General features: G+C 53.8%; 1 protein-coding gene across 1 annotated transcript; it reads right to left on the bottom strand.

The window, feature by feature from the left end:
- Positions 1-5,422: 5,422 nt before the first annotated feature.
- CIMIP5 (ciliary microtubule inner protein 5) lies at positions 5,423-10,945 on the bottom strand. Its single transcript, XM_067703872.1, is given in 4 exon segments — positions 5,423-5,696; positions 8,005-8,174; positions 10,762-10,885; positions 10,887-10,945. Coding segments are annotated over 4 exon segments (627 nt in total).
- Positions 10,946-11,350: the final 405 nt, after the last annotated feature.

Here is an 11,350-nt window from a genome sequence, read left to right on the forward strand (position 1 = left end):
CTGAGTGCCTGCTGTGTGCCAGGTGTTTGACTTTCGTTAAGTTGTTCCACTTACCTGTTGAAGCAAGGAGGCTGTTCCCATTTCGAGGTGGTCCTGGCTGGGGGTTCCCAGTCCTGTCACACGGCTGTGGCTCCTTCTTGTCCCCCCCCCCCCCCCCCGTCTTGGACTCTGTTTATCTTGTTGCCCCAGGACCAGCCATAGGAGAGCTGCTTCAGCCTGGGGCCCAGCCCACCCCTGCTGTTCTGGGAGAGCTGGCTGCCTGAGGGATGTCTCTGAAACCCGGGACGTGGGGTATAGGACTTGGGTGTCGCGTAAACCTCTGCTGCCCTCCCAGCATGGCCCTTACAGGCTGTATGATCTTGGGCAAGCCCTTGACTCTCCTTGGCCTCAGTTTCTTCATTTTAAAATGGGGGTAACCATACCCACCTCATAAGGTTATTGAGAGATACACAGTTGGTGCTCAAAATATGGTAGTTCCCTACCACGTGCAAACTAGCAAAACGTTTTGGGGATTTGTGGGCACTGGCTTTGCTCCTGAAGCAGTGGGGGAGAGTGGCCCGAGGTGGAGTCAGGTGTGGGCCCTGTAGGAAGGTGTGCGGGTCCCAGCCCCCACGTCCCAGCTGGGACATCGCACTAGCATGATGGCTGATCTCCAGGGCGTCTCTGTATCCTCAGGAAGGTGGGGAGTGCTAGGATGGGGGGGGGGGCGTTCTTCAGTGCACACCCACTGGGATATCTCTGCAGCCCGTAATAAGTGTCCTCATCTGAAAGAAACGCTGCCTCTTGCCCTCTACACGGTTACATGGACACAGCCTGTCACATGAACCTGACCCCATTCCCAGGGCCACAGCTGACCGGAGCAGGGCAGCTCCCTGACTGAAGTAGGTCTGGAAATACCTTCCCAGACACCTTGGCATCAAGCACTGACTGACTGTCCCATTCGGAACCGCTGCCCCAGTGGTCCGTTCTCACCCCGGCTCTTCAATAGGGAAGCCTTCAACTCAGGGGCCATTGGTCATGGCCATTCCCCTCACCCCCGCTTTGATTTGAAGATCCCCAAACCCGTAGAAAGGTTACAAGAATAGTTCAATGAACACCTATATGCTCTTCACTGAAGTTTATCAATTGTTAAAATTTTTATCCACCTTTGCTTTACGTGTCTTTCGACTTACACACCATCCACATTTTGTTGTTGTTGTTCAACCACATTCGAGTTAGTAACAGACCTCACGTGGCTTTACCCGTAAATACTTCAGCATACATCCTGCAGGAACGAGGGTGTTCTTCTACCTAACCCAGATATAATTATCACCCTGCGCAGACTGAACGCTGATACAGTGCTATTATCTAATACTTAGCTCGTGTTATCTGATATTTAGTCCATTATCTGATATTTAGTCTCAAAGTGTCCGTTAGAGCTGGTCACAACCTTAAACGCAGGTCGCCTTTGACCTGGATCACGTCCTCAGTTGTCCTTTGTCTTTTATGACATTGATGTCTTGAGGGGAACCTGGTGTTTCCTCAGTCGCCCTCAGGTTGTGTGAGGTGTCTGGGAGCTCTCCCCGGGCGAGTCTCTGCCCCTGTGGGTCCCACCAGGAGACTCATGATGTCAACAGCCTAGGATGGGGAGGTTACATTTAATAAGTATTTGGTTAAGGTGGAATCTCCCAGATTTCACCACCTGCCGCTCCCTAAGACTCTCTGACCCAGTGGTTACAGCGTCTTTTATGGATTCTTGCTTAAATCAATTAGTTATAAAATGGTAATTTTCTGTTTATATCATTTCTCCTGTATTCTTCAGCTGAGAAGAGCTTTTCTTCCTCTACTTAAAATTTTAAAAATTATTGGTATGAACTTGTTGATGCTGTATTAGTAGCATTGTTCTCGGGTGGGATTTATGGGCACTGGCTTTAGCTCTCACAGGTGCAGTCAGGGATGAATGTCATTTAGATGCTCAAATTATCCCAAATTTAGCCCGTGGGAGCCCATTCAGGTGGGCACTTTTGTCCCTTTGACATTTCTCCCCGCTGTTTTGAACACTTCCTTACTTTCTGGCACAGGAAGGCGCCCTGGGCTGGTGTTCCCTGAACAGTGGTCATTTTTTAATCCCATGGAAGCAGGGATATTGGTTTGGCCATGGAGAGGAGGGTGAGGCAGGCGTGCTCAGAGAAGCAGTGATAAAAATGGACGAAAGAAGCCTTCAGGCTTCGCTATGGCTCATCAGCCCCGATTCCAGTCCTTCCTAGAACCTGCTGCTTCCTAGCCCCTGGGTTCTGCGATGCCCCCATTTACCTGCTGATAAAGCCCCTTCTTGCCTTGCCTGGGGCTGACCCTGCAGGCTTGCTGCGTCCAGCCTCCTTTGCTCTGGCCCAAACGAGGCATGAGGCTGGTGTCGGGGCCACAGACAGACATCAGTCCGCACCTGGTGTCTAAGCTCCCACAGGCTGAGAGGTCCAGGGTCCCCAGCCCCAGGGTGGGGTCAGGCATAAGCTGGAGCAGAAACAGGAGCAGGTGCTTGGCTCTAGAAGGGCTCGTCCAAGGCTGGACAGACCAGGTCTGGGATCCTTTCAGTCCAAAGACTTCGCAGGCAGCCGGAGACCCAGGGCTCTATTTCAGATGTTGTTTTATGTGTCTTACAGAAAACTCTCGTCCAAAGCTTGTGGAATCGGTCAGGTGTTTGCCCTCTGACCCTCCCGCTGGGGGAGAAGTATGCTTTCTTGCCCTAGTGAGGCTGGGGCTGGCCACGTGACTTCTTTGGCCAATAAATGTTATCGGATGGGGTGTACAGAAGCCTTGCCTGGTCTGGCTCTTGGGCTGTAGTGACGTGCCGTGAGAAGCGCGTGCCCAGGAAGCTGTTGGTCCAAGAGCACGAGAGACAGGTGCACAGACGTGAACCCAGTCCGAAGCCGGGAGCCAAGTCTGGCTGAGCCCCAGCTCCATGTGGACCTTTGAGCAAGAAATGGGCTGGTGTGTCCCACTGCATGACGGTACCAACTTTCTAAAAGAGCCCCCAAAGCTGTGTGATTCAGCGCTCACCGAATGCTCAGAGCACGGAGCCCTGAGCTGGGGATGTCCTAGGAATCTGTCTCCCCTCCCCCGTCGAGGTAGAGACTGAGGCCTGGAGAGGAGATGGCGTGAGATGGGATCCCAACTCTTTGCAAGCTGTGGGACCCAGACCAGACTGAATGAAGTCTTTGGCTTAGTTTCCAAATCTCTCAGATGGTGACAATGATACTTAGCAAGGAGGCGATTTGGGTGATGTGCCAGGCACAGCGTCTGTGCGCAGTACACCGCGCCGTCTCTGGGTGGCCGTGCTCCAGGAAGTGTGAGCCAGCGGCCTCCTGCCTTCCCTCTCGGGGCAGGCATATGCATCGATGTTTAACCTCGATTTCTCTCACTTCCTGGTAGTTCCCAGAATACCTCTTGCTTTGACCCTGTCTCTCTAATGGAAATAACTTTATTGTGCTGTTTTTTTTTTTTTTCTGGGCATAAACATAAAATGGAGCATCCTTATGGCAAAAATGCAGATAGAGTCTTTAAGGAGCCACAGCAGGTGTCTTGGACCAGCCCAGTCCAAGAGGGGACACTTGTCTGTCCTGTGATGCTGCCACGATGTGACCTTGACCCTGACTGTACTGACCACTGACTTTTGCCCAGGCATGTGATCTCAGATTGGACAGGGAACCCAGCTTCCGTCTCAGACTCTGAAAAAGAAGGCTGCATCCTCCAGGTCCAAGTGCAAAGGGCTGTGTCCTGTTGTGGGTGACCTTGTCTCCTCCCAGCTGGGTCAGAATCAGGCCTGGTTTGTTCCGTTACACTTTGCAGGAGTCAAGGGCTGGCAGTGAAGTGGGGTGGGCTTTATGTTGTGTGGAAATAGTGAGTCCTGAGTAACTCCTGATACCGTTGAGGACTATTCTTGGTGGCGATCAAGGATTCTGCAGATTGGAAAACAGTCCCTTCGTAAAGTTTTCTTGGGCTGCTAACACGACCCTTGGGAGGGGAAGGAGACCAGCACTTAGCAAGTGTTCCCTTCCCTCCAGGCCCTGGGCCAGCACTGCTCACGTGAGCGTCACCTGGACCCCAGGCTCCCTGCTTCCCTTTCTGGCCCGAGCCCAGGTCCAGGTGCCTCTCTGCCTGCCCCACAGCACAGAGGATGTGGATGGATCCAGGGAACCTGTGACGGCGGCCAGCACCACCTCGACTCAGGTCCCCTGCAGGCAGGCTCCCCCCTCTTGGCTTTAGCTTCGCTCTGACCACCCTGACCATTACACGGGTAACAAAGGAGATGGAGACCCTCACCGGAGACCCGACCCTCTCAGCAGCCCCTGTCTGAGGACCCGCATCCTCCCCGGTGACTGCACCAGCATGGAGCTCTCCCTCCTGAGAGAGGGCCGTCCTCTGCAAACACATCCTCATACCGTGTTGCAGGCACTGCTCTAAACAATTACCCAGGGTAACTCATTCAATCCTCACAACAACCCTACAAAATGTACCTTTTTTTTTTTTTTTTTTTTGTGGTACGCGGGCCTCTCACTGTTGCTGCCTCTCCCGTTGTGGAGCACAGGCTCCGGACGCGCAGGCTTAGTAGTTGTGGCTCACGGGCCCAGCCGCTCTGCGGCATGTGGGATCTTCCCGGACCGGGGCATGAACCCGTGTCCCCTGCATCGGCAGGCGGAATCTCAACCACTGCGCCACCAGGGAAGCCCCCAAATGTACCATTTTATCCCTATACGTGGTAGGCAGAAAAGTGGCTCCCCAAAGGTGTCCATGGGACCACGCATATGTCGCCTTGCCTGCAAAAGGGGCTTTGCAGATGTGATTACATTGAGGACCATGAGCTGATCAGGGCGAGTCAGTGTAATCACAGGGTCCTTAACGGTGGGGGAGGGAGAGAGGAAGAGAGATTTGAAGATACCACGCTGCTGCCCTTGAGGATGAAGGAGCCATGGGCCAAGGGATGTGAGCAGCTTCCCGAAGTTGGAGAAGGTGAGGAATCAGATTCCTCCAGCCTCCAGAAAGGAGTGCAGCGCTGCCAGCGCCTTGAGTTCAGTCCAGTGAGGCCCACGTTGGATTTCTGGCCTCCGGGACCGCGAGATAACATGTGTGTGTTGTTTTGAGCCTCTCAGCTTGTGGTCACTGGTTACAGCAGCGACAGGAAATGAACACACCATGCTACGGGTGGGGAAACGGTGGCGCAGAGGCCCCAGCAACGCGCCCAAGGCTGCAGCTGCTGAGTCAGCAGGATCCGAGCCCAGTGGACGGCGCTCCTGACCCCTCATGGGGCCCTGACCCTTAGGGAAGCCCCACTGTTGCCGGCTATATGGCCTCAGGCAGGTTCTTGAGTCCTCTCCATGTCAGGTGCGCAGATGAGCCAGGAGGCCTCTTAAGGCTCGCGTGGGGCTCAGAGATGACGACACCCGGCTTATGCAGGGGTGCTGTCCGGGGCACAGGTGCCGGACCCACAGCAGCGTCCCCGCTGCCCCACACCCGCGGGGGGCAGGCCCGCCTGGCCCTCCTCCTGGATGGGCCGTAGCTCGTCTTCCAGCTCCTTCTTCCGGATTCCTTCCACAAAGGAGAAGTCCAGGCTGATGTGGGCTTTCCCCAGGGGCGTGTCCACCCTGCTGCCCACAGCCTGGTTCGTGGAATTGGGGACCATGTCAGAGAAGAGAGGCACGCACTCCAGCAACTTCCCGGAGCTCCTTGTTGCCCTGAGGAGAGGGGACTGTTAGGGTCACCGGCTGTGGGAAAACAGGAGAGGCCTGAGCAGGAAAGAGAAGGGAGCCGGGAGAAGATGGCCTCTGCAGGAAGCATCCCCTGGGTGATCCGACCCCAGATTCCGCTCCGGACCCGGGACTCAACTCTCCAGCCGAGAGATGCACACTCCCTCCTCCTTGCACCCAGGGCTCCCTACACAGGTGCTTCCAGGACCCCTTCACCGTGATGCTTGGCCAGCCGAGGGAGGGACCACGCCCTAAACCCCCTCCACCCCACCCCCAGGCCTAAGACACCGCCTCACACGTGGTGGGGACGCCATGTTTTTTGGTTGATTTTTACTTGAAATCTAACGCACACACAGAAAAGTGCACCAGTCACAACTGTACAGCTCAACCAGCGCCCACGCGATGAGTGCCGTGCAGCCCCACCTGGACCAGGAAATAGAACGAGACCCACCTCAGATGCCTCCTTTTAACCCCTCAGTCACTGCCCCGACCTCCAGGGCGACCTGGGCTTGACTTGTTTTGCCTGGTGTTGAACTCTACCTAAACAGGTCCCGGTCTCTTCCCTCTGGCTCCTTTCTCTCAAGGATGTGTTCCTGAGATTCACCTGTGTTCCCGTGTGTGGTGGCAGGCCCTTGGTTCTCAGTGCTAAACGGTATTCCGCCGTGTGATTTGGGTGAATCCTCCACAAGTTATTTATCTGTTCTGCCACGGGGGTGTTTGGGTTTGTTTCCAGTTTTGGGGTCTTAGGAGCGGTGCTGCCCTGGACATGCTTTCTGGTGACTTCCGTAACTGATGGATGGAGGAGTGAGTAAATGTCTGAGTTAGGACGAATCTGATGAGCCTTCCCTGCCCTTGTTTAGAGTTAACTTTGTGCTGCCCCGTGTCAAACATAAGAGACAGGACCAGTCTTAAGAAATAGGATCCGGGCTCTCAGCCGGCAAAGTCCACGCTGAGGTGGTCCCATCGTCTGGGCGGGCCGAGGGTTTCAGGGGTCAGGTTGCTCATACACAGCCCGGGGCAGGGAGAGGCTCTGTAGCCTGAGAGCCTGGGCCAGGGGCTCAGGGTAGGAATTCAGGCCCCATGAACTCAATCTTCGATCGCAGGGCAGACGGCAACCCCTCAAGGCCAGCCATACAGATGTCAAACCTTCCCTAAAGCCCACAAGGGCCAGGCCAGTGTGGCCACCACCTTGGTTGGCTTGTTACACTGCTTGGCTTCCAATCTGGTCTCTAACCACGCTTTATACAGCCAGATTCCTTCTCCCATTTGTTCATTCCTCCAACGTGAACTGAGTGCTAAATAGTTATTGGGTGCTGGGGGTGTTTGTGCAGTAATGAAGCCATCTTTATTCGATGTGCCAGTGGGTGAAGACCACAGTGGTCTGGTCATGCTTGCTCAGGAAGGGGAGATTTCTCAGAAGGAGCCATTCGGGCGGGGTCTTGAAGGATGAATAGGAGGCCATCAGGCTGACAAAGTGGGAAGGGAATTTCAGGCAGGGGAACAGCATGCACAGAGGCATGGATAAAAGAGAGCCTGTGTGGGCTTCCCTGGTGGCGCAGTGGTTGAGAGTCCGCCTGCCGATGCAGGGGACGCGAGTTCGTGGCCCGGTCCGGGAAGATCCCACATGCCGCGGAGCGGCTGGGCCCGTGAGCCATGGCCGCTGAGCCTGCGCGTCTGGAGCCTGTGCTCCACAATGAAAGAGGCCACAACAGTGAGAAGCCCGCGTACCGCAAAAAAAAAAAAAAAAAAAAAACCTGTGGGTCACCGTGGGGTGAGCAAGGAGGCCGGGGAGGGAGGCAAGGTTGGATCATGGGAAGTGTTGTAAACCATCCTGAAAAATGCAGATTTACTGAAGGATTCTAAGCCAGGGAGAGATATAGTCAGTTTTGCAGTTTAGGAAAATCACTCTGGTGGAGGATGGACTGGCGGTGGTGATATTAGACACAGGGAATTAGTTTACAAAGCGTGTTCACCCAAACGCATTCTCTTTGTGGCGCCAACCCCACCTCACTCTACACTGCGGACACCCTCAGGCAAAGGAAAACATTTCAGCAGCTGATGCCTGTCGTTTCCAATGGGTTCGTCTCACTAAAATCAAGAAACACTGGGGAAAAGTAATTTCTAAACACGTAAGTCTTTTCTTTCCCACCAGACCCCGAGTTTCTTGACACAAGGTTGTATTTTATTGGTCTCTGTACACTTCCGCATCAAGCACACAGTAGGTCCTCAATAAATATTAGATGAATAAATAAACATTCTAAGTGCAAGTATGTCAGACAGGAACGTGGTTTGTCTTACCATGGGGTCATAGTCTTGCAGGAAACTCCAATTCTGACCCCTGGATAGAAAACACGGCGGCAGTGTGAGCCCTCCCTGCGACATTTTGACCATGTTTGTCCCCGGGTCACAGGAATCAGTTGCTGCCACGGATGCATGGATTACATCACGGAGGAACTAAAATCAGTAAGTGGAACAGATGCCAAGGATCAACAAGTGTTTCTGGTGGAGCCTGTACAATGAACACACATTTCAGTGGAGTGGAAACTGATGCCAGAGGGTGTAGCAGGTGCGTCAGGAACCCGGATGCTGGCTCACCCTGTGCCGGGGTCTGCTGGGGTATCTGCCAGTATTTCGCGAAGAAAAACCAGTTTTCACTTCCCCAAAGCCTGGCAACCTTCCAGTGCGTGTGGCAGAGGAAGGTAAGGCGGGGGAGGGAAAGTGACAATGAGAAAAATGGTGTCAGCTGTGCTGGTAGTTTAATTTTTAATCTATTTTTTAAAAGTCAAACAATTCTGTAAGACTTGGAAGAAAAGCAGGTTTCTCTGCCCCAATCCTCAGAGCCCGCGAGACCCACAACCTAGAGTCAGTTTCTTAGCTGTTTCTTCAAGCCTTTCACCTCCATATTCTGAAAGAATAAACGTGCACTGCCATTTCTTGAGGTCCTAAAAATGTAAGCTTACCTACTGGCTTTCTACTAGGGGAGATAATGAATTAGCATTCTTCACCCTTTCTTCTTCCCCATTTCTTCCAAAACCATTGCATTATAGATGTTGGTTCACTTGATATGTATGGTTTATATCCTTCTAATTATATAAATCCTATTCATTGATGAACTAATTATACTACTTATTGCATAATATGATCCCAGTTCCTTTCTTTGTGCAGATTAGAATTTTTTCTAGCGTTAATAATGACATTTTCCCTGATTATCTTAGGTTTCTATGTACTGATCATTGATTCCAAACTCTCCAAATAAATTGTAAGGCTCCTCTCAATATTATTTTCCACACAATCAAATGCATCAGGTCATAAACAATTTCTTTTAAATGTTTTCACCAGGGAATTCCCTGGCAGTCCCGTGGCTGGAACTTGGCGCTCTCACTGCCGGGACCCTGGGTTCGATCCCTGGTCTGGGAACTAGGCCACGCAGCACGGCCAAAAAACGAAAAAAAATTTTCTCCAGAGCCCGAGCCCTGGGACCCTGGGTCCTCTCCCTCCCTGGGGCTGGCTGCTCTCCAGGACCACCATGCTGGGATTCCCCTCATTCTGGGCCCTGTGCCTTCCTTGCTTGTTTTCCCTTCTGTGGTTGTGGAGCACATCCTCCAGTATCTGTGCATTCACGTATTTCTGTGGTTCTGGAAAGTTCTCATTTTCTCTTCAAGTAGTTCATGTCCCCCATTCTCTCCTTGGGGAGCTCAGTTTGAAGGTATGTTGGATCTTCTTGCCCTGTTCCCTAGGATTTTAACTCTTCTTTCATGGTTTCCATTGTACTGTTCTTCTGAGTAATTTATTTTTCTTTTTCCTTTTTTCAAAAAGAAAACTTCCTTTATTCTATTATTAGTTGGAAAAATTAAATGGCACTAGACGGTCCTGTCTTTGTACATGTCCCCTATACCCCAACACATACACACACACACACACACACACACACTCTCTCTCTCTCTCTCCAATCCATCAGCAATTGTCATAATTCTACCACTAAAACATTCCTTGCGTTCTTCCACAGATCTCCAGCTCCACTTCCTCCACCCGAGCTCAGGCCACCACAGACTCGCCCCGCTGTCCCCAGTTTCTTAAACGTCATCACCCCTGCCCACCATTTCAATTCTTTCTAAGCATAGCGGCCAGCCTGGTCATTTAAACTGTAAATTGGTCACATCAGCCTCTTGCTTAAGACCCTCCAGGGCGTCTCATGACATTTGAAAAAAAGTACCTAGACTTTAGTAAGTGCGTGGGTGTTTCCTCCTACGGCTCTTGTCCCCTCACTGACCGCCTTGGCCACATGCACGTTCTTTATGTGGTGGCGTTTTTTTTTTTTAAATACACCAGACTCTTCCGTGGCCCCTTCTCATACTTCAGGTCTCAGCCTGAATGCCACCTGCTCAGAGAGGCCTCTGTGAGCTCCTGGAAAAACAAGGCGTGCACTCTGCCCAGTCCGTTTCCTCCTGACACCAGCCACACTTTGCTCCTTGTGCCTCTGTTGCTTTTTGGCTGCCTTGTCCTGAGAGTGAGGGCTCCGTGCAGCCGGGACGAGGCCCGTCTTGCCCGCCACGGCAGCCTGACAGGGCAGCTCTCCTAGGAACTTCTGGACCGAGTGATGCTTGCAGGCACGTCCTTTGCTGGGTCAGAGGGCCAGCATCCCGCCCCAGGCGCCACGGCGTCATGGCTGCCCCCTACCCGCTGGTGCAGTTTATCCCGTGAGCTCCAGCTGCAGGGCTTATTGCAAAGGGCTGATGGGCTCCCCGATGCACCAGGTGCGGCTGCCCCGCCCCCCTTGCCGGGCCCTGCTGTTCACTCTGTTGAGTCTGCCCAAGGCTGGGCTCCCTCACCTTCCCCGGCTCAGGTTCTCCCCCCCCCCCCCCCCGCGCAGCCCAAGCGCTTTTCCACCACCGCCCTTTACCTGGCTTACTCCCTCTCACCCCTGTCTCTCGTCTCTCTTTCTCCAGAAGCTTCCTAGACCCTGAGTTAGGTGCGGGGTGCCTCTGGGGGGCGGGGGCAGGGTCCGCACCAGCGCCGCTGGCTCCTCGTCCGGCCTCTAGACCCTCCACAGCTGGCCCCGCTGCACACCATCAGCTCCCAGGGCCGCCCGCGCGGCCGTCGGGGCCTGGGGGGTGCCAGCAGGGCTCCTGCCCACCAGAGGCCCATCCCGGGCAGAGGAGGAGAAAAGGCTGTCGGTACCCAGCTGATGTGGTTCTCTGGAGCCCAGGGGTGGGGTGGCTTCCCATGGGTGCAGGGGTGTGTGTGCGCGTGTGTGCGTGTGTGTGCATGTGTGCATGCGTGTGACCTCTCCCAGGCCTCTCTTGCTCGGACCTCCTCAGACACCACCCCCCGTGGCTTCTGCCCCGGGCACGCCACACTTCTGGGGCTCTCAGCTCCTTCTTACCCGCTATGTGTTGGCAGAGTCATGGTTCTTCCCATGAAACTTTTCAGTGGGCTGACCCAGCTGGGCATGGTGCTCCCACCTCTGCATGACTGGGAAGCAGATACTGGGGCGGATGGCCACACACACACACACACACACACACACACACACACACAGCCCTGCTACGTGGAGGGAGCATGAAACGCCCCAGTGTGCGGGCACAGATGCAGGCAACACACCAACCCTCCTGTGCGTGCCCCGCCCTGGG

The sequence above is a fragment of the Pseudorca crassidens genome, chromosome 14 (assembly GCF_039906515.1).
Source record: "Pseudorca crassidens isolate mPseCra1 chromosome 14, mPseCra1.hap1, whole genome shotgun sequence".
Classification (NCBI taxonomy): Eukaryota; Metazoa; Chordata; class Mammalia; order Artiodactyla; family Delphinidae; genus Pseudorca; species Pseudorca crassidens.